Source organism: Populus nigra, chromosome 6 (assembly GCF_951802175.1).
Source record: "Populus nigra chromosome 6, ddPopNigr1.1, whole genome shotgun sequence".
In the NCBI taxonomy this organism is placed as follows: Eukaryota; Viridiplantae; Streptophyta; class Magnoliopsida; order Malpighiales; family Salicaceae; genus Populus; species Populus nigra.
This window is the reverse complement of record NC_084857.1, coordinates 887,792-909,932: the sequence shown is the minus strand read 5'-3', so window position 1 is coordinate 909,932 and position 22,141 is coordinate 887,792. Positions and strand designations below refer to the sequence as shown.

At 33.6% G+C, this 22,141-nt stretch overlaps 6 protein-coding genes and 1 non-coding gene across 9 annotated transcripts; 2 read left to right on the top strand and 5 right to left on the bottom strand.

Annotated features, from left to right (window-relative positions):
• Positions 1-723: 723 nt before the first annotated feature.
• Positions 724-2,663, top strand: LOC133696201 (uncharacterized). The gene is made up of 2 exons (XM_062118311.1): positions 724-1,467; positions 2,198-2,663. The coding sequence occupies exons 1-2, from the start codon at positions 924-926 to the stop codon at positions 2,455-2,457; spliced, it is 804 nt and encodes a 267-aa protein (XP_061974295.1). The 5' UTR covers positions 724-923; the 3' UTR covers positions 2,458-2,663.
• Positions 2,664-3,516: 853 nt separating this feature from the next.
• LOC133696635 (iron-sulfur assembly protein IscA-like 1, mitochondrial) lies at positions 3,517-5,034 on the bottom strand. Of its 2 annotated transcripts, none has more exons than XM_062118875.1 (3): positions 4,770-5,034; positions 4,366-4,483; positions 3,517-3,917 (listed from the first exon to the last, which is right to left on the bottom strand). In XM_062118875.1, the coding sequence occupies exons 1-3, from the start codon at positions 4,942-4,944 to the stop codon at positions 3,812-3,814; spliced, it is 399 nt and encodes a 132-aa protein (XP_061974859.1). In that variant the 5' UTR covers positions 4,945-5,034; the 3' UTR covers positions 3,517-3,811. The 2 variants fall into 2 exon arrangements, with proteins under 2 accessions (XP_061974859.1, XP_061974858.1); XM_062118874.1 differs by having other exon boundaries at positions 4,743-5,032.
• A 2,275-nt stretch (positions 5,035-7,309) lies between these two features.
• On the bottom strand, positions 7,310-11,339 carry LOC133697944 (argininosuccinate synthase, chloroplastic-like). Its single transcript, XM_062120782.1, has 10 exons — positions 11,037-11,339; positions 10,882-10,940; positions 10,701-10,782; positions 10,080-10,209; positions 9,544-9,592; positions 9,210-9,392; positions 8,815-8,889; positions 8,544-8,729; positions 8,111-8,199; positions 7,310-8,008 (listed from the first exon to the last, which is right to left on the bottom strand). Exons 1-10 carry the CDS (start codon positions 11,101-11,103, stop codon positions 7,456-7,458), a joined length of 1,473 nt encoding a protein of 490 aa, XP_061976766.1. The 5' UTR covers positions 11,104-11,339; the 3' UTR covers positions 7,310-7,455.
• Positions 11,340-14,476: 3,137 nt separating this feature from the next.
• Positions 14,477-16,428, top strand: LOC133697489 (ferredoxin, root R-B1-like). Of its 2 annotated transcripts, none has more exons than XM_062120076.1 (2): positions 14,477-14,768; positions 15,733-16,428. In XM_062120076.1, the coding sequence occupies exon 2, from the start codon at positions 15,746-15,748 to the stop codon at positions 16,211-16,213; it is 468 nt and encodes a 155-aa protein (XP_061976060.1). In that variant the 5' UTR covers positions 14,477-14,768; positions 15,733-15,745; the 3' UTR covers positions 16,214-16,428. The 2 variants fall into 2 exon arrangements, with proteins under 2 accessions (XP_061976060.1, XP_061976059.1); XM_062120075.1 differs by having other exon boundaries at positions 14,494-14,768; positions 15,738-16,428.
• A 464-nt stretch (positions 16,429-16,892) lies between these two features.
• On the bottom strand, positions 16,893-18,571 carry LOC133697491 (replication protein A 14 kDa subunit B-like). The gene is made up of 3 exons (XM_062120079.1): positions 17,758-18,571; positions 17,317-17,592; positions 16,893-17,201 (listed from the first exon to the last, which is right to left on the bottom strand). Exons 2-3 carry the CDS (start codon positions 17,570-17,572, stop codon positions 17,137-17,139), a joined length of 321 nt encoding a protein of 106 aa, XP_061976063.1. The 5' UTR covers positions 17,573-17,592; positions 17,758-18,571; the 3' UTR covers positions 16,893-17,136.
• A 144-nt stretch (positions 18,572-18,715) lies between these two features.
• Positions 18,716-20,455, bottom strand: LOC133697490 (small ribosomal subunit protein eS25-like). Its single transcript, XM_062120077.1, has 4 exons — positions 20,311-20,455; positions 20,128-20,202; positions 19,793-19,927; positions 18,716-19,004 (listed from the first exon to the last, which is right to left on the bottom strand). The coding sequence occupies exons 1-4, from the start codon at positions 20,311-20,313 to the stop codon at positions 18,891-18,893; spliced, it is 327 nt and encodes a 108-aa protein (XP_061976061.1). The 5' UTR covers positions 20,314-20,455; the 3' UTR covers positions 18,716-18,890.
• LOC133698074 (small nucleolar RNA R12) lies at positions 19,174-19,249 on the bottom strand. The gene has a single exon (XR_009842998.1). It is a non-coding gene; the product is annotated as a small nucleolar RNA R12 (small nucleolar RNA).
• Positions 20,456-22,141: the final 1,686 nt, after the last annotated feature.

Below are 22,141 nucleotides of genomic sequence, written 5' to 3'. Positions count from 1 at the left end.
TCAGGTTAAATTAAAAAATAAAAAGATTTATACAAGTTTTTGTCACCACTTTATAAAAATATCATTAGGAATGCTTGTGACCCAATTGGTGAAATAGTTGTAAAACAGAAATACACACTTTAAGGACTAAGTAACAATGCTTTAAATATATAGAGGACTAATTTGTCATTTCTTGATAAAAAAATATTTATCCAATTTATTTGTTTTACCTGGTAAAAGTTTTATTTTAAAGTAATTTTTATTTAAAAATATATTAAAATAGTATTTTTTTTATTTTTTAAATTTATTTTTAATATCATAATTAAAATATATAAAAAAAATAACAAAAATAACAAAACGTTCAACGAGAACACTAAAAAGACACTTAAGAGAGTATTTAAAAGTGTGGTAATAATTGTTTTTTAAAATATTTTTTACTTAAAAATACATTAAAATAATATTTTTTATTTTTTAAAAATTATATTTGATACCACAATTAAAAAAAAAATCAATTGACAACACTAAAGAAACATTTAGGGGTGTTTAAAAATGTGACAGCGATTGTTTTTCAAAGTATTTTTCACTAAAAAAAATATTAAAAAAATATTTTTTTTATATTATCATATACAGCACAAAAAATAAATTTAAAATAAAAATAAATAAATTATTTGAAAAATAATTTTAAAATAAAAAAATAAAAAATCTAAGAAAATATCTTATGAACCGTGATCAGTCCTTTTACTTTTAGTTCTGGACCGAAGAAACTGCACTGCAATTTCTCTTTTCACTAAAAACATTATATCTTTTACCTTTACCTGCCTTTCTTGATATCTTCTCCCTCAAGATCCTTCCCCGGACCCTAAAAGCAACAAAGAATCCATTGAATGCCACTCAATTCTTGATTTCATTTTCATGTTTTCTCCTCAATCTTGCAGAACCAAAAGATGGGTGTAGGTATATCAGTCTTGCTGGGGTTAAAAGCAACAGTGTTGTTCCTCATCTTTGTATCTCTTCAAAATCTTGATTTCACTTTATCGTCATTACCATTCTTGTATGCCTCATTAGTATCATTACTGGTATCACTAGCTTCTCATCCATCAATCAATCTCCCTATGCTTTTATCCAAAAACCCAGATGGGACTTTTCCTATTTGGTCTCTTATAATTTTTAGTCCGTACTTGTATTTTGTTAGATTATTTTCATTTCTACGTAGGTTTACTAGTGGTGAAGAGCCTTATAGTGAGATTTGTGAGGGTGTTTATGTTGGTGGTTGGCCTTATTCAGTTGATAAGTTGCCACCTGGTAATCCTGCTATTATAGATTGTACTTGTGAGTTTCCAAGAAAGGAAGAGTTTAAAGGGCATTCTTATTTGTGTCTTCCAACTTGGGATACCAGGGCACCTCAGCCTGGAGAGATTGAATCTGCTGTCAAGTGGGCTTGCAGAAAAAGAGCTCAGAACAGGCCTGTTTTCATTCACTGTGCTTATGGTATGATTTGATTGTCAAGACCTGTCCTTTTCTTATATATATTACATGGGGGGGGGGGGTTGCTATTAGACAGTTTTTCTGCATTTTGTGTTGTTAATTTTGTATTTTGATTGACTGTAATTGTTTGATTTTGCTGTGCTGAAATCCCTTTTTTGCGAATCATTTGATGCTTGCAGTCTGTTCTTTCATATCATAGTAGTGGTTTACTTGCAAATTGTTTTATCTAGGTAAAGGTAATCAGTAGTGAAGTGTTAGCATTTTTGTGATTGCATAGATATATGCAGAGCTTCAGGTGTGACCTTTACCCGTCTAATTTGCTAGTCGCTTGTTTTAGTTCCAAGCCAAGGCTGTGTGGTTATCTGAAGAGATTTTCATATCATAGTACTATGTAGTATGTAAGACATTCCTTCCTGTGGTATCATGATTCATGAACAACCTTGTAACAAAATAGATCCTGGTTATCAAAAGTGAAGAAAATAAATGAAAAATTCATCATTTTTTGATATCGATCAATGATTTGTAGGATTATAGTTAATGTAAGTTGTTATTAGAAATTTTGGAATGCATTGCGGTCTCATCATACGATGGCTTCATCACTACTTAGGGGCATGAGATATTGATACTTTCTTATTCTGTTCATCTGATGGCCTTATTATTTTCCTTGAAGCATCCCATTTTTGGTTTATCTATTTGCATTTGTAGCACAACTAATAGCTTATCGTCCCTTTAGGTCATGGAAGAAGTGTTGCTGTGATGTCCGCACTGTTGGTGGCCCTGGGCGTGGTGGAAGACTGGAAAAAGGCTGAGCAGTTCATAAGAGAAAGACGACCTTGTATTTCAATGAACTCTGTGCATTATAATGCCTTGGAAGAATGGTCAAAGCACCGGTTATCCAATCCTAAGGGAAATGAAGTGAACACAAGTTCTGCCATTCTGTCAACTGCGTCTGGACGCTCACGATATGATAGGCCAAAAAACAGAAGTGATTAACATGCATCATTAACGCGCTGCAGACTATTATTCCATGTAGCACACATGTGGCTTATAACACTGTTATTCCTTTTCCCGTGTGATTAACTTATTAAAATCTAGCTGTGTGGTACTGTTTGGATATCAAAATGTGATCTGTGGACATAATTGTTTGTGTTGTTGACTTGCTACATCAACTGTGAATGAGCGTTGAATTTGAAACTGAATAGGGGGGTCTTGAACTACAAAGTGTAGACATTTTCAATCTTGATGCTTGCTGGTGCTATTAGCGAAAAATTATGATTTCCAATTACGTTTTTGATATTTTGATGTCAGAGTCAATTTCCCATTTTATTTCCCCGTGTTTTGTAATGCATAACGGCATATTTGAAAGTACTGTGCTGCTTTTCTGCTTTTGCCCGCCCCAGGTTTGGAACTGGCGGGCTGCTGGTGGCAGTTTTGGCTTGGGAGGGTTATCCGAGGTCGAAAATCTTTTAGTTCAATGTCACGTTTGCCAGCATAATGAAAATAGGTTTAGATATTCCAATAACTTTCAGTCCCTTAATGTGTTAGCCGCCTCATCTGATAGTGTAATTAACAATGTAGGTACTGAAATATAGCCGTTTGCAACCACCTAACCCAAGAAGAGCCTACTGACAGTTCTGCAGTGGTGGCATAGCAGGCAGTAGTCATGTTAACTAAGTTTCAGGAACTATAGCTATAATAAGCTTAGTCAAAATCTTCGAACGAGCCAAAGTACAACCGCCAGAAAAAGCTTTAAACAACTATTGAAACTTGGCTGTTTCCTCTCTTCAGCATTTCCTGGCCATGAAGCCTCCCATCTCCAGTGTGAATTTTAATCAGATCCAAGTATCACATTGCACTGATTCAACCTGACTTCCACACCCGCACACAAGAAAATGGCTCGAGGAGTTAATTCTAACGTGTATTCCTTGCACCATTCACAGCAGAGATATAGGCTATTCAGCAAGATTTACACCCAAACATGAGTGGTTTGAAACCAAACAGACATTTTAGGTGCCTGGGATTTCATGACAAAAAATAACTGCACCAGGCATGTTTCACAACAATGAAATTGTTCAATATACGATCAAAATAATCGACAAAGAAGAGTACACCATTTCTCTTATGTCAAACGAAGAATTTTCAAACTGCTATAGATACAAAAAATTAGAAGATCTACACCGTTGAACTCAACATACAAGAGATAATCCTCATAGTGTACACTACAAATTATCCAGTATCCATCTAAAATGAGAAAAAGGAATGCTGATTACGTAAATTTGATTGCTTTGGTATCGTTGTCACCGGTACAGTCTGATGTTATTATTTGTTCATGCACCTGAAATTGTTCTTAACTACCACCACCTTTAGCGGTTGTTGAACTACTTCTTGTCATAAACGACTCTCCACAACCACACTGCCCTTTGGAGTTGGGATTGATGAAAATGAACTCAGATCTGCACAGGTTACAAATAAAAGATACCCATTCAATACAGGCAAAAACAACAAATCAAAAGGATTGAATCATCATTCTTTCGAGAGATGGGGGATCGGGGCAGGGTGGGGTGCCATGATTTTTCCTCCAGCACTCAAATCTGAAATTAATTGGCTCAAAAACAACAATGCAAGCCTAAAAATAAACCACATCCTCAAATGCATCAACATGGGGACATTTGATGTCAGCTACAAAATTCAACTGCCAACTGCCTTCACAAATGGAGCTAATTTGCGCCATATTAGGGGGGAAATCACGATATACACAACGGAAATTCAAGCTAAGAATTCCGAAAAGGGGACAAATGCTAAGAATTCCGAAAAGGGGACAAATCATGGGCAACATATACTCTAATGTATGTATTACTACTATACATGCAAAGAAATTCAACCTCAGAAATTAACCTTTACCTGAGCTTGTCATCAACAAAATCCATCTTGGTTCCAATAACATGCATCAGCGCCTTTGGGTCAATCAATATCTTCACCCCTTTATCTTCAACTAATTCATCAAATTTCCCTTTCTCATCTGCACATTTCAATCAAAACACACAAAAATTAACAAACTTTCCTTCAAACCCAAAAAAGAAACCATTTCCCAGAATCCAAATTAATCACAAACCAACATTTCCAAACCCCAAAAAAACCTAACTTCTCAAATCAAACCCAAAAAAATCTCAAACTTTATAATTATCCGATCAAATCCCATCAAACCAAAACTCAAAAGTTTCAATCTTTATAATTTTAATGAACCAATGAAACAAAAATTGAGGGTTTTATAGCAGAACCTGCATAATTAAGAGTGTATGACAAACCATTGCAGCCGCGAGCTTTGACGCCGAGGCGGAGAAAAGGGCGTTTGCGCTGCTGCAAGAGGTCCCGGATTCTGGTAGCGGCGGCGTCCGTCAAGCTTAGAACTTGTTTTCGGGCTGACGAACCTACCGCCTCCGCTGCTGCTGCGAAAAGTTTGGATGCTCTGGAAGCTGCCATTTTTCAGTGCTCTCCCTGTTTTTCTCTATTGGAAAAATCTGAAAAGTTGAGGCGTGTAAGGATCAAAATTTGATTTTGCATATTTTGTTGGATTTTGGGAATATATAGTTTTTTATGTAATAAATTATATTTAAAAATTTTAGAATATTAATTAACAAAAACTAAAAAAAAATATAAGGTTGGCCGTAGATTAAATGAGCAGTAAATCTACTGTACAGTTTTTTTTTATTTTTCTTCTTTCATCTTTTTATGCTTTAATTATATAAAATTAAACATTAAATTAAAATACAAAGAAAATATATGGCTTATAGTAAATATAAAATAATTTTTATTTTGATAAAAAACTTTATTAATCTTTTTTATCTTTAAACGAGAGAATGGAGAGAAAATTGTTATAAAACTATGAAATAAAGACAAAATAGTTGATTGTTGTGTTATTGATAATAAAATGATTAAATTTGATTTTAAAAGATTCCATTTAACAAGAAGATTTCAATAATTATAATTTTTTTTAAGGCATGATATGTTGCGCCGCTCAAGCTTGAACATTTGTTCTCACTTATTTTTTTTAAAACAAAGTCTTCAACATTGGATTTTTAATTAAAAAAAAGTAATTTTTTTTAATTTTATCATTTAATAATAGATTAATTTTGAATTGATTTTTATTTTATATATAATTAAAATAAAAAAATATATTATTAAACTTATTGAAATCCACAAATATTATTAAATTTTTATTTTATATATAATTAAAATAATAAAATAATTATAAAATAACTAATCCTTCTAAATTCATCTGGTTCAGTTTATTTCGACTTTGAATTAATATATATAAAAGCTTAACACTTTGGTAAAATGAAAAAAAAAAAAAAAAACCTTTTGTGTACAAATATATTCTTTAGCCTTAGCTTTAAAAACTCAATTACTTGATTTTTCTTTTTAGAAAGAAATTATTAAAATTAAAATAAACAATCATTTTTTTATCATCTTGACTTCATGCATAATGACAGGCGGAAAATTAGCGAATTTGAATTCTTTTTATTATTTAAGATTTCTTAGATTTTCGTTTTTATTGAAATAATTCAGAACAGGATGAATAATTTTTTTTCTCCACAAGAAAACCAACTTTAAATTCCCCAAACAGGGAAATTCGAAAATTATTTTGAATAAATAAATAAAGAAATTATTTTCTTTTTTGGACTCCTAATTACAGTCGGATTTCCTAATTCTACAAGGGTTAATTAAAATCACTCTTTCAAGCATTTATACAATTCAACAGCACATTGTGTTTCTTTGAATCTCTTACTTATTTATTTATTATAAACAAGCAGCTCGCTACGTTTTTTCTTTGTTATCTCTGCAAGAAATCACGAACTAATCCACGATGACAACACTCAAAGAGAACAAGGCACCGCCCGTAAAGAACAAGTCTTATGAGGAGAGGAAGCAAACCCTAAAGAAGAAAGCAAGTGAGCTTGCAACATTGTGCGACGTTCCTGTTTGCCTAGTCTGTGTTAATCCTGATGGCTCCACTGAAACATGGCCAGAAGAAGAGGAGAGGGTTGTTGATGTTCTCATGGCTTACAAAGCCCAAACAACATTAAAGAATGAAAGCAAGGTGAGAAGGGCACGGAGAAGGTTGTCGACAAGGCACCTCATGTTTTTGAAACTTGGGACACAAGGTTTGAGTACTTACCTGAGGAGTCTTTGGTGGATGTTTTGAAAATCTTGGATAGGCAGTTGCAGGTTGTGAATCGAGTTGTTGAGAAGGAGCAGATTGGGACGAAGAGAAAAATTTTGCAGGATGGAAGGAGGAGCAAAATGGTGCATGATGTTAATGATGATGGGTCTCAAAAAGCTGGTCTAATCACAAAAATTTTTCTTGATTCGGTTGGCTTGAACCTGACCAATTCATATACAGGAAACTACAGTGATATCAACAGTTTCTCGGGTAGAAATTCGGAGGGCAACAGTGATTTTGAGAAACCAGTGGATTTGGAGTTGCGTTTGTGATGAGATGGATGAAATTGGGGTTAAGTATAGAAACCTTGACAGCATCCATGCCGCATCCACAGTCAATGTTGTGGATTTTCTAGGCTAGGGTTTTTCTTCTTCTTTGAATGCCTTTCTATTTCTCCGTGTAATCTAAGTTTTATATTTTACAAGGAACGCACAATTCTCTTTCTAATAATGTATTGCCACATGCACAAGAATCCGATAACTCGTTTTCCAAACATGAATTACCTGCATCTTCACCAACACCATGTGAATGGCTGAAATTTTCATCCTAAACTTATCACCCTTCACATTGCCAGATCCACATCCCAAGTACCCTGCTTGTCAAACATGTGCAAGAGAATACATATAAGAGAAGTGGAGTGTATGAACCCCAAAACTTTTATATAAGAAAGTCAACATAAAAACTAATCCATCAACATGATTGCCTAAAGTACTGAAACAGCAGAATGAACCGGGATGACACTAGAACGGTCGACCACAAGAGCAATCATGTTAGATGCCCTTCTCTAGCATTGCCCTAACCCTCATTGGAAGACCATAGAGCCGAATGAATCCAGCAGCATCAGCCTGATCATATATCTGCCCACTCTCAAAGGAGGATATGTCTTCTCTATACAGGCTTTTGGGGCTTGTCCGGCTAACTACTGATACGGATCCTTTGTACAACTTAAGTCTGACTGAACCAGTTGTTGTCTCTGTGATCTTCTCCATAAATGCATCCATGGATTCACGCAGTGGGTCAAACCACCTGCCTGCATACACTAGCTCAGCATACTTGAGAGCAAGTGAATCTTTAACTTGCATTGTTTCTCGATCTAGTGTTAATGACTCCAGCTCACGTACAGCAGTGAAGAGAATGGTGCCTCCAGGAGTTTCGTATACTCCACGACTTTTCATACCAACAAGTCGGTTCTCAACCATGTCAATTCGGCCAATACCATGTTTCCCACCAATCTCATTGAGGCAGGAAAGCAGAGAAGCTGGGGAAAGCTTCTCCCCATTTACTGAAACAGGAAGGCCAGCCACTATCCCAATTTCTACATATCTAAAAGAATCAAGCACGTGGGGAAAAATGCAAACTTTGGGTTATAACTTGATCAATGCTGCTCTCAGATTAGTTGAACTGAGAATTTAACAAGGGACTCACTCAGGTTTCTCAGGTGCAGCTTCTGGACTAGTGGACATCATGTACATATCTTCCTTTGGCTCATTAGCAGGGTCTTCCAGAATGTCACCCTCGAGAGAGAGAAGCAGATAATATTTAGAAAACAAATTAACAACCGAATGACCAATTAAAGAATTTAAGCAGATAGTATTCAAACAAACATAGTGCATGTATATCTACAAAATTATAAGGTTTCAAGGTGTCTGCTAAGCATGAAAATCAGCAGACAAAGAAAATGAACAAGTGTGGGGAGGAAAAAAATTCGAGCTGACAGCAAAAGTAATCTTAATTGTGACTTTAAAATCAGCAAGTTGTTTTCTACCTCAACAAGCTTAACACATGACTTTCTGAATTAATATTATTTAACAACAACTTCAATTTTTCCTTGAAAGCAGTTTGAAGAATGAATACTAACCTCATGGCTCAGGTGCCACAAGTTCCTGTCCCTGCTATATATGGATTTTTTTGTCACTGGGACGGGTACGTTGTGCTTCTTAGCATATTCAATGGCATCTTCTCTTCCTGTGATATCCCATTCCCGCCAAGGAGCCACAACATTTAGTTCAGGATTTAGTGCAAAGAAGGTGAGCTCAAAGCGAACCTGAATAGATAAAAAGGCCAAAAAAGTTAACACTTGAAGGAAATGCACTAGTGTTGGTTAAGTTGGATTTATTTGTGAGGCATGCCTGATCATTTCCTTTTCCAGTGCATCCATGAGCAACAGCATCGGCTCCAACTTCTTTAGCAACATCTACCATGGCCTGTCACAGCATGATGTAATTAAAAATATGATGCTGAGTCACTGACATACTACAAGTGTCATGATGCAATGCACATTCTAGATAACAAAGAACAGAAAGTAGAGAAACACTCCACAAAACTGTGGGTATCTATACTTAATTAGATAACAGAAATTGCTTCTCTGAAACAATAAATTTGAAGTCAGAAGATGATAAAAGATCAGAAAAAGGCAAAACACACATTATTATCATGCATTACTGATGACTCAGTGTTTATGTTAATGTTTGGGGAAAAAAATCTACAACAAGGCAACCATGAAGCTCTTTGAGGAATAGCCAACCTTTGCAATAACAGGGCGTGCCATTGACGTCCCCAATAAGTATTTCCGCTCATAGATGGCACCTGCTCGCAAGCAAGGAAAAATGAAATCTCTCACAAATTCCTCCTGCAAGTCCTTCACCACTAACTGACAAGCACCACTAGCCTTAGCCTTTTGTTCCAAGCCTTCCAATTCCCCTACTCCCTAAAAAATGAAAAATCTATATCAAGCACATGTATAAATATGGGTACCATAATTGATAAAACCAGACAAAATGATTCGAAGGAGAAATAGTCGATATTCTTAAACAAATCAAATATTATGAATTTAATAATTTTTTCTACTATTTACAAACCTGACCAACATCAGCAGTGAAGCAAACAACCTCGCAACCATAATTCTCCCTGAAAGCACAAAATAATTGAAAAATCTATAACATGGGATGCTGGCAAAAAAAAAATTGTTTCAAAAGAAAAGGGCAGGCTAAAACACTGAGAAGCCGCAATGCATAAAGACATGAAGCAAAATAAACAAAGAGTAATTCTGCTAGTAAGAAGAAATGTGCCACCCACCCTATGGCATACAGATGACCTAGCAACAACATTCCCTACTATCTGGTTGAGCAAACTGTGCATCTTTTCGCCAACCCCAGATTAAACTACCAGGATGTCCCAAAAGCATGTGTCTTAATATGATCACACACGCATAAACAGCGCACACGTGCGTTTCCTTTGTACTTATTCTAAACACTATCATATGGAGCTAGTATAAAACTTCCATCCACGTTCCAAATTTTCCTAATTAAACAAAAACAGAAGCTTAAGGCTCATGAGCCATGAGCATCAATTAGTTAGAAAAGCTTAGTTATCAAACATAAAGCAAGAGGCATACCGTAGCCATGGGACAATAACTGAGGTGTCTAAGCCACCACTATAGGCTAAAACAACCTTGTTTAATTTTCCTCTTAGTCCTTTAGTCTTTGTAGCTTCAACTTTATCACTGGATGCTACTACTTGAATCCCTGCATATCAAGCTAGAATAAAACTACTGGATAAATAAATTACTACTACTTTTCTAGTGAAATGTATTGCATACATGATAAAACAGTTACAAAGATTAAAAAATGAAAAATAAAGGAACTCTAATTCAAAAACATAAAAAGTTCATATTTGGCCCCCATTAAAACTAAACTATCCACGTTAGCATCTACACTAATTTGGTTGCTTTAAGATACATAAGAGCAGAATCTTGAAAAAACTAAAAGACTTATCAAGATTCAACTATTGATTGCATTCCTGTCCAGTGTAAGAAAAGAAAAACATTGAAGAAATAAATCGCAATAAATTTTTCTAGTAAAACTTAGCATATACAAAACTCTACAATTTTAAAGAAAACCCGTTAAGAAGATTGAAAATTTAGAAATGATATTGAATTCCCATTCCAAATAGAACCAAATAACTTTAACTCGTCAAACATGACAAAAACCCAAAAAAAATAGCAATTAAACCTCACCTTTATTGCAATGAACTCGAAGAGCATTCCCTCTATTGCTCACAACTGCATCACCCTGAAGCTCACTCTTTCTAGCCCCCAACTGCAAACAAAGAGAGTATCAGAAACAAAAAGAACCCATCAATGCAAAAACTAAAAAGAGAAATCAACCAAACATAACACTTCAAAAGAAATGCTATACCTCTTGAAACAAAGCTGACTTCTTTGCAAAAGATACATTGTTACTACACAGAAACAAATCTGGCATACAATATCCAATCGTGTATATTAGTTTAAAGAAAATCACTCCAGTGTGTCAAAATCATCACAGAGACAGAAAAGGTGGGGAGTTCGTACCTCTCTTAGGGACATGAACAGAGAGATTGAGGGATGAAGATGATGATACTGCCTTCAACTGAGCCATCTCTTACTGACCCTTTATTTTTTGATGGGTTTATGACAACTCTCTATATCTCTCTCGCTCTCTGCTGCTGCAGCAGCCTTTTGCGTGTCTTGTGCTGTATGTGAAGACAAAACCTGTTTTGTTCAAAGTTTAGGGTTTTAAAAAAGCAGGGTAAATAGTAGTGCAAGAATCCGCACCCGCACCCGGTTGCTGACCGCCGACACCTTATGCGTTGATGGAGGGAAAATGGAATCTTGGACCTCTTAAAAAATTATTTGCTGCCTATTATGGGAGAAATCATTGCATTCTTACGAACCTTTTTTTTTTTTTTTTTGCCCTTTCATCCATGTTTTTCCATAAAATTTGAATTCAATTTGAAACGTTCATCTAATAGCATTTTTTGAGAGAATGATGGATAGTGTTTTTTAAGGTATTTTTATTAAAAAAATATTAAAATAATTTGAAGTTAGGAAAAAATTAGAAAATTTTAAATGTATAGTTATACTGTAATGTAATGCTAAGTCATCCCTAAGGTAATTTTTTATATATAACTTTAGTTTATTCGAGTGTTTGAAATTAATAATATTATAATAATCTTAACTATAAAATCTTAATTAATTTGATAGGTTGATCTACCCCTGAATTGGTTTAAGTTTACAAACAAATAATAAAATGATTAGCTCAATTGACCCGACCTTGTTAAAAACTCAAGTCAACTCAAAATAAAATATGAGTAAAAAACTCGTTAATTTTTTAAAAAATTATAAATTTTAGGTCAAACTCGTTGACTCTTCTGATTTATAACTTGAACCTTGTCTCGGGTCATATCTCAAATCAGGTTTTTAAATTATGATAATAATTATTTGTATTTATACATTGGCTTGGGTCAACCCATGTTGACCCTCATAACCTGTGACCCTGAGTCAGGTATTAAAATTACGATAATAATAACTCTTATCTTTACATTGATTCATGATCGGGACCTTACCTCAGGTTGATCCTCAAATCAAGTTTTTAAGTTATGATAATAATTATTTTTATTTAAGTTGACTTGGGTCAACTTGGGTTCATTCTCCTAATATACGATCCGAGCCTTACCCTAGATCGACCCTTGAATCGAGTTTTAAAATTACTATAATAACCACTTGTTTTTACGTTGACCTAGTCAATGGTCAACCAAACTCGTGACTTAGGCCTTACCCCACGTCGACTCAAAATCAGATTTTTAAACTATGACAATAATTTTTTTTATTCTCGCGCCAACTCGAGTCACCTCGACTAGTGGCTTGGGCCTCGACCACTGATCCAGGCTTTGTCCTCGACCAACCCCCGAATTAGATTTTAAAATTATGATAATAATTATTTTTATTTTTACATGTATTAGTTGGAAATTTTTGGAATTGGATGTTTCTTACAAAGATATTCTATGAATAAAAAATTAAAAAAATATATTGTATTTTAAGACACGTGACTCTTCACCTCTTGTTTTGAAAGTATAAAAAATCACTTCAAAATTATCTTAGAGATAGATTTATTTTCATGTCTCTGTCTTTTCAACAAACTACATTTTTATCTTCGTTGTATTTGTCTTTTCTATTTTATGACAGTAATCAAACACTATCTAAGAATTCTAAAATTAGGTTGACCACCTTTGGTATGGATAGACCTTTTGAAACACTAAAATTCCAAGCAATTTGGGCTGGACAAGGATGACTTTTAGAAAATAACTAAATATTTGACTCTCGCTTTACTACAAGTAAGATATTTTTTTTTAACAAAAAATTTTGCCCCATTGGCTTTTCCAAAAAATTTTTTATACTTAAAAAATTTTAAGCGAGAATCAAAAAGTTTATACATACATGTAATCAGATAAATTGAGAACTACGTGTGTTGATAAACGAAAAAAACATAAATGACAACTCAAAAAGTAAAATTGAAAAAATTGAGAGATACATGTAAATAAATATATTTAATATTACAAGACAAGATATTTACTCAGTTGTGCATGTTATATTTTTTAAAAAAAGTAATTTTTTTATCCAATCAAATTATAACATAAACATACGCCAAACATTAAATTGATTTAATAAAATAAAAGGAAAAAACATTTAATGCAAGGCTATGCATATTATAAATATTTTTTAAAAATATTTTTTATTTTAAAAAATAAAGTTCATTTGTAAAAAAGAAAAAAAATATACATTAATAAAAAAACCTCTTAATAAAAATTAAATCCATAAAAAAATAAACGGTTGCACAAACAAAATAAAATAAAGAAGAAATATTAATTTAAAAAATAAAAAAAGAACCATTAATTAAAAAAATAAAAAGAGAAGAAAAGGTCAGATGATATTAGGCTTAATAAGTCAAGCCTGCCAGTCTAACCCATTTGTTAAGGCCTATACAAACTAGGCCCTTGTTTTTTTTTACATATGGGGCTGGTCTTAATTTTTTTTATATAAAAAAACTAGATTATGCGTTGTCTGATTTTATCTAGATTCCAACCACTACAATGGTTAGAAAATTGAAGCATAATATATTTTTTTATCTAAAAACATGTTTTTTAACCCCCTTTCGACCTAAAACACCTTAAGAACCGTGACAAATTTATATATGGCTTAAAAAAAAATCCAAAAAAATAAAAAAATAAAAAATTTGATAACTTCTTTCTCATCTCTCAACTAGAAGCTCTAGAATAATAAAAAATAAACTTTTGTTCCAAAATTATTTAAAATATTGAGGCACATAAATTGTATAATGTGCGTTAACTTTTAACTTCAAGGATCAAAGTGTATATTTTATGAAATTTATAGCACGTCACCCATATTTGACTTTTTTTTTTTTTAGCTCCTTGTCTTTCAACTCCATTATTTCATAAAAAATCAAAATTAACCGGTACTTAACAATGATTAAATTGCCAAAGCAAAATTTGAGGGTAAAATTTAAAAAAAAATAAAAAGCTTTTGCATGGTCCATCTGTAATAATACATGAAGGGATGATCAATGTATTTCTACATAGTAAAAAAAAAGTACGATTTTTAGATTTATACTTTATGGTAAAAAAGAAAAAGAAGAAGAAGAGGAGAATCCAACAATCCGGCCTTTTAAAATAGGCAGTGTGCAGAGACGCAAGACTAGCAAGGAAGGTTGGGCTAAAATATTCAATATAGATGAGCCCAACACCGGTTGCTCTGGCCCTTCGTCTGGAGCCAGGAGGGCGCAAGAGAGAGAGGGAAACAAGTTCGCATTGTTTTACTCTTACCTTCATGCATATCTATAAAAAAAAAAGATGGAAATAAATTAAAGAGAAAAAAAAAAGTTTTTCATTTTTAGGCACATCAAGATCAAGAAAAGATTAAAAAAAGAGAGAGGGGAAGACCCATGATAGGGACCTATCCTTACCTACTCTACATTTCTGTTTTTATTATCTTGCGAAATTCCAGAGACCATGAGAGAATCCTACCCATATTCACTGTACCTGTAAGATGCAGTCCATCTAATAATAATGTCTCCCAAGAGTCACTCTCTCACCCGCACACAAATCTCAACTTACTATAAAACACTTCACATGTTTTTACACACGCCATCCTTTGTCTGAGTTTGGCAGGGCACCCTCCTCTTTTCTGGTCCCCTTGAACTTTCCGCCCTTAAACTTCTTTCTAGGTCTCATCGGTCAATTTTTCCTTGTAAGATCTCTTGCCTTTTGCTCTTCTTTACGAGGTGTCTTTATCTTCTTTTGTTTTTGTTTTTGTTTTTGTTGTATCTCTGATCTGTTATTGTCAGCTTTTTATATGTTCCCTTTTGATCTTGATATGATATGTAGAAGTTTCTTCGTTTCCTTTTTTACTGTTGTTGTTTGGTAAAATTCTGTATCTTGGATCCAGGGAACTTTATTTTTTCTTGTTTCGAATCGAAAAACGCAGTGAAAAACATGGTAATAATCTGTTTTAAGTCAGCCTAGTATGAGCAAATCTACTGGGGTGGTTTTGGGTTTTGTGTTGTGGATGACAAAATCTGCTGTCTTTAAAGTGGATGAAATCTTGTTATCATCGATTGTAGAAAAAGATTTTCTGAATTGCCTGTAATTTGTGGTCACGGCTAAATATTGTGGAATTATTCTGATGGCCAAGAATCAATTGTCTCTAATACAGCTTGTGAAGAGCACGATTCCTTTAAAAGTAAAAAAAACCATCGATTTTGCCTGGCTTGATGGTTTGAAGGGAATTATTTTCACTTTAAGCTCAAGGGTCTTTTATTTGCTCTTGAGTATGTTTCTTGCTGAGTAGACCTATTGATTAGTCATGAGTGTTTACCATATAGTTCTCCCTGGAACTATTTTCTCCGTGATCTAGAAATGGTGATAGTATCACCTTCATCAAAAAGATTTTCTTCGGGACATTCCCTTGTACTGCCCTTTTACGGTGTAGCAGCTATAGATCATTTATCTGACCGCACCTTTTACTGTTCGGACATTTTTTTACTCATGAATCAATGATAGAATCACATTGGATTCTCTCGTTTACCTTGGCAAGTATTGTGTCTATTTCCTGCAAGAATTACGTATTTGAAACCTGCGATGAGACTATTAAAGGAAAGAAAGCTATGCTTGACAGTAACTGATTATCCACTAAATTTTCTTAATTGCCCTAGTGCAGGTGGAAATATGTCAACCGCGAGACTTCCCACAACATGTATGATCAGAAGCGCACCCCCAAGTAAAGTTGCAAGCCCAAGCAGATCATGTGCCTTGATCAAGAGCCCGGGTGCTTTGGGTTCTGCAATGAGCGTATCTAAAGCATTTGGCCTGAAGTCTTCGTCCTTCAAAGTATCTGCAATGGCAGTTTACAAAGTGAAACTAATCATGCCAGATGGATGCGAGCACGAATTTGACGCCCCTGATGATACTTACATCCTTGATTCAGCTGAAAATGCAGGAGTGGAGCTCCCATACTCGTGCAGGGCCGGAGCCTGTTCTACTTGTGCTGGTATGATGGTTTCAGGATCCGTGGACCAATCAGATGGTTCATTCCTCGATGAAAAGCAGATGGAGAAGGGATACGTCCTTACATGCATCTCATATCCAACTTCGGACTCTGTGATCCACACACACAAGGAGGAAGACCTGTATTGAGCAGTGTAATGAGCATGCCTTGTTGCGCTTATCAAATAATGCAAGAACCTGCATTCATGGTAGATTGAGCTGGGGACTTCATTATCTGCCATTTTTACTACCTGGTTTGCTGTTTGTGTGTGTACTGTTATTTTTTGGACATGATCTCTAGTATCCCATGTCTTGAAAGCTTCATTTCAGTCAACTTGTGCTCAATGCGAATTGATTTTGGGTTTCATGCGGGTAATTATCAATGGACATCTACTCTAGATCACAAGGAAACCCGCCTATGCTTGATTTTTTTTTCAGGTGAGGCAATAAACAGGGACCATCCACAGGGGGAGCAAATGAACGTTTACTTTCAAATTCTTTTGCCATGAATGCATAGATACATCTAACAGAGTACAATGGCATTCAATTCAAGAATGATGATTACTGACATTTTTGAATTAATGTCACTCCCTAAAGGATCATCGCAGTAAATTGAACATCTGAGCGCCAAAACCTTATTGAGTTGGGAGGAGGATCCAATACTTGACCACTTCATGTACTGATTGGAATAATTAGAATATAAAAATTTGCCATATGAAAGTGATCTACATGTAATTAATATTCTAATTAGCATCTCTCATGGGAATTCCAGTAATCCAGCCCTTTCCTCTTTGAATCTTGATAGCAAAATAAATAATCACACAAGCCAAACAAAAAGACTGGACTAATGCCAAGTTCACTTAATTTAATATAAAAGAGTCAGCTTGCATTATCAGAACAGACAACATGAACCACCATGAGCAAATGTAGTTTCAGGCTAATACATGCCATGACACTCAAGATAGTTTTTTTTTTTAATCACAAACCCACATTAATCCTGGTCTAAATTATTACAACTTTCAATAGAAACAAACCATTGCTTGCCCACTAGTAAGCTGGCACAATGCAACTCCCTAAAGAAATAAAGCTTTGAATTCTCCATTTGCAAGTTTGCACAATTGATTGTATGAAGCAGCATCTGCAAAAAAAAAAAAAATTGTTCTTAATCCTTAAATGATGCAAACCCGGGCTACGATTCAATCGCTAACAGCAAAGAGACCAAGAAAGATTGGTCAGTGAATATAAAGTCGTACCAAACGCGTCGCCGAAGTTGGTCCATGTTTCGGCATGGACTGACTGATTGCCATCAGCAATACCAATTACTTCAACAAATTTCAAAGGAGCGATAACAGGCAACCCTTTTATAATCAACTGATGTTCATCAGTAGATTTTGCAGTCGTGTCTGCACCATCAGATTGAATGACTTGAACCACAGCTCGAACCCTTTTCCCAATGTACAGAGGCAATGACTCCCCGTTGACAAAAATCGAAGGGCTCGATGTATCCATGTTCTGATATGTAAAGATAACTAACAAACAACCCAGTTACTAATTTCCGAGGAAAATCACAACAGCAACATGTGGATCGACGAAGCTAAAACTAAACTGTTGAGAGATAAAATTGATCTTCAAAGGCGAGAGAAAAGAAACAATGAAAAAGAAATGAATCTTTCGAATGAAGTAAAGAGACTTACCTAGAAGATCGTAAACAAGCGAATGGATGATTCTGTGTCTGCGGAACAACGCGTAAATGAGAAGGAAATTTGTATGTAAAGAGTTCTTGAAAGAATAAAGGGCGGGAAATCTGACAGAATTTAGGCGGGAGTCTTTTAACTTCCAACTTTTAAGAAGTCTGACGGACAGATGACGGATTAGATCTCTTACGGGTGCCAATTGATTTTGAATTTTAAAGGTATAAACCCAGTCTATCTATCTGATGAATTTCGATAAATTCAAGACTTAAAAATTAAATTAGGCTGCATTTTTAAAATTTAATCAAATTCAGTTCTCAGTAACTTAGAACAAACCCAGTTCAAACATTAAAATACACTTTTAAAAAATATTAATTTAATGTTTTTTAAAATAATAAATAATTTTTAAAGCATCTAAATTCAAAAATAATATATTTTTTATTTTTTAAAAATTATTTTTAATGTTAATATATCAAAATATCTAAAATAATCAAAAAAATATTAATTTAATATAAAAAATAAATAAAAAAATTTCAAATTTTTTCAAAAACACTAAAACAATCAATCCAAATGTTTTTGATAAAATGCACTGCACGGTTAGAACATTAAAATACACTTTAAAAAAATATTAATTTAATGTTTTTTAAAATAAAAAATAATTTTAAAAGCATCTAAATTCAAAAGTAATGCCAAACACCCCATACCAAAACAAACAGGGATCCAGCTCGAAAGGCTTTAGATAAAGTTCCAAAACTACTCCGCAGGCAAGGCATGCAATCATTTCCCAATATCAAGTTGTTGTTTAAAAATATAAAGAACAGGGATCCTAAACCTGTATAATTCCGAATTTAGGTCTAAACTGGAAAAAGATTGGATCCTAAAAATATAATGTTAAGGCCCTCGAATTGGAGAACATAAAAAGATCCTGTTTAAGGTCTAAACTTGAAAAAGAGAACCCATATCAGTAAAAGTATTGGTAAAGTACGAGAATTTAAGCATGAAATTAAGTTCTGCAATGTAAGAAATAAACATATCAAAACTTCATTCCCAACATAACTGGTAGAGAGAAATGATAACGAAACAAAAATGGAACTAGCTTCCTCTCTATACTATGGAGAATGTCAAGATTCTGTCTCTTAGGTGTTGGTAGCCCTAGTGTAGATCTGTTGGCTGGCATGTGAAGAGACCATTCTAATAGATCCTCTGGCCATTAAATCCTTGATTGCTTTGCGTGCAAGAGAGCCACTAATCTGAAATTCAGTTATAAAACAAACCTGTCAATAAAACCAGTGCCTAGAGGATAAAAAATGATGACACCAAGATCATCACAATTTAGTGGAAGGATAAAAAATAAAGAAAGAAGAGCATCCTGGCTCAAGAGGCAGGAATCTAGATCATTTTGAAATGAAGGCACGCATGATGGATCAGAAGTGGCTGGTTATGATATCACATTGAATTATCAACGGGAATCCATCTTATTCATTTCATCTGCCATCATGCTCAACCGTCATTCAATAAAAGGACACAGAAAAGAAATATAATTGAAGAAACAAAATTAGAAGCAGAGCATAATTCAATGTCCGTAAGTCCCAGAATGAGACGTTGATGAATAATCTCAGGCTAATCTTCTTAATTTTCCCTTCAAAGAAAAGTGTTGCAGGTGAAAATAAAACTTCAATTGTAGGATGTTTTGTGTGCCAGAAGACAAGGAATTCAACAAAAGATTATATAACTTCACAATATCCTAATTGGTATCCGCATTTTGATGTTAACCTAGCCTTCGCGAAACACAAGAAAACATCAAATCAAAAGCTTTTTGGAGCAAGATGTGCCTCTTATGAAATGCACCAATCTATCTCAGCACAATAGAACCTCAATGGTAGCAGATCCAAATTAAATAAGTAATTTCCAAGAACAACAAAAGATTCATTCTCAATCAAAAAAAGCCTATAATAAAAACACAGAGCATAAAGGCTAATGCGAATAATTAAGACTAACAGCATGTGAGAAAAGTAGTGAAGGGCAAAAAGGAACACACCCTCAATCTGTCAGACAAGACAGAAGGAGTGATAAGCTTATACTTTGGAGCTTCAGAAAGTAGCTTATCGTATGTAGCTTGATCAAACAAAACCATGTTGTTCACCTTCTCCTTTTGCTTTCCCTTGCTCCATTTCTGCACATAAAACCCCAGCAAATAAGAACAAGAAAAAACACTACGCCAGCTATGTCATTAACACCGAATCACCAGTATCAAAATTCCCTAGAAAAGTCTTCTCTTTTTTTCTCATGTGCAATAACACCAACAAAAGAAAATCATTCAAGGCTTAAAACACTAAATAACCAAAAAAAAAAGGAGCCTGTGATTTGTTGTACCTTCTTCTTCTGCTTGCCACCCCCGGATTTTGCTGGCTTTGAAGACGGAGGAGGAGCCTTCTCCTTCTTTGGTGCCTACAAAAAAAACCCACAGATCAATGAATGAAAACATTATAAACTACCGTTTCGAATCCTGGAAAATTTAAAGGAATAGTGAAAGGATAGTGGTTTGGACATTGTTACCATGTTGAGAGATCAGAGATTAAATCTCTAGGGTTTCGAAGTCACAGATTAAGAGCAACTAGGACTTAGCGAAACGAAGATTTTCGGCTTCCAGAGAGTATTTATACGTGTGAGTTGCTAGGGTTTTTGGGTGTGTTTGGTTACTTGTTTTGGTACATTCTTGATCTAGGTTGGACACGTAGAAGGCAGTCTCAGTGGGCTTCATTCAGATTGGACTCAAGGGGTATTGGGCCTGAAAACCTCATTTATTTGGGTTATTTAAAACAAATGATTTTTTTTATTGTCAATGTTGTTTAATATTTGATAAAAAAAAAGCTGTTGATGGAATTATGATGAAAAGAGTTTTTTGCACTAGACCAAAGTAGAAGGACTGGATCCTACGGCGGACAATTTATTAATTTTTTATTTTTAATTTAAATCGATCCAATATTTGAATTACCTTATAGAATTGACGTGGGTTTGATAGATAAAATCGTTTCTTGTCTTTCTCAAAATATTTTAGATTATATTATTTTAATCCTGTATATATTTATAATTATTAAATATGATTTGTTTTGTTTGATTGATCTGAAAAACTTATTATTTAAAATTTAATTTGATTAGATTTTAATTTAAATTAGAAAAATATATTGATTCTATATAGCTGATCCAACCTCATCCAATCATCACCAATAATTTATATATACAAAATTATATTGTTTTAATAAAATATAATTGATATAGGTGGACCTGTTTCATCAATGATTAACCCACCAATACTATGATTTTGTTTGTTTTTGTGTTTTAAAAGTGTTTTTAAAAAAGTTTGATTTTTTTTATTTTTTCTTTACTTCAAATTAATATTTTTTTTGGTGTTTTTAGATAATTTTTATGCACTGGTGTCAAAATTAATTTTTTTTTAAAAAAATTATTTTAATATATTTTTAAGTAAAAAGTACTTTGAAAAATAATTGCAATCACATTTTTAAATATGCTCTAAGTGTGCACATTGCTTCTTTCATTCTCCAAAAACGAACTGATTATTAAAAACTTTATTGATACAAGGCCATGTTTGTTTCCTGGAATTTATTTTCCGGGAAATCACTTTCCAAACTTTCCTTTGTTTGTGTTGCTACTATGAAAGTTGGTCAACGGAAAACACTTTCCGGTCAACGAAAAACACTTTCCGGTCAACGAAAAATACTTTCCGGTCAACGGAAAACATTTTCCAGTCAAAGAAAAATTTGGTTTGGTTTCCAGGAAAGTATTTTCTCTTTTGACTGTGTTTGTTTTCCGGGAAACCACTTTCTAAACTTTCTTGTGTTTGTTTGCCATTAGAAAAGTTGGACAACGGAAAACACTTTCCAGTCATAGGAAAATTTGGCTTGGTTTTCAGGAAAGTGTTTTCCTGAAAAATTTGGGCGGAAAACACTTTCCGGAAGTTGTGAAAAAATTAGAAATATCCTTATTTGCTAATTATATCAAATTTGATCCTCAAACTTTTGATTGCTATATATAATTTGTTTTGAATATTTATTTTTCAATTTCATCTCTTAAAATTTAATTTTTATATTAATTTTGGTCTTTATTTTTATAATTGCTATTTGCTTTTTCCTTATCATTTTTTATTTAAATTTTTTATCTGTCAAATTTGGTCCTCGTTCTTTTGATTTTTACTTACTTTATTTGAAATAATTTATGAAATGTTAATTATTATTATTTTAATTTCTTCACCTTTCATTTTTTTTAATTTTTTAGATTTGATCTCTATTATTTTGATTATTATTTATTTTATTTGAGATAATTTATGAAATTATTTTTTTTTCAATTTCATTCTTATTCAACTTTTTAA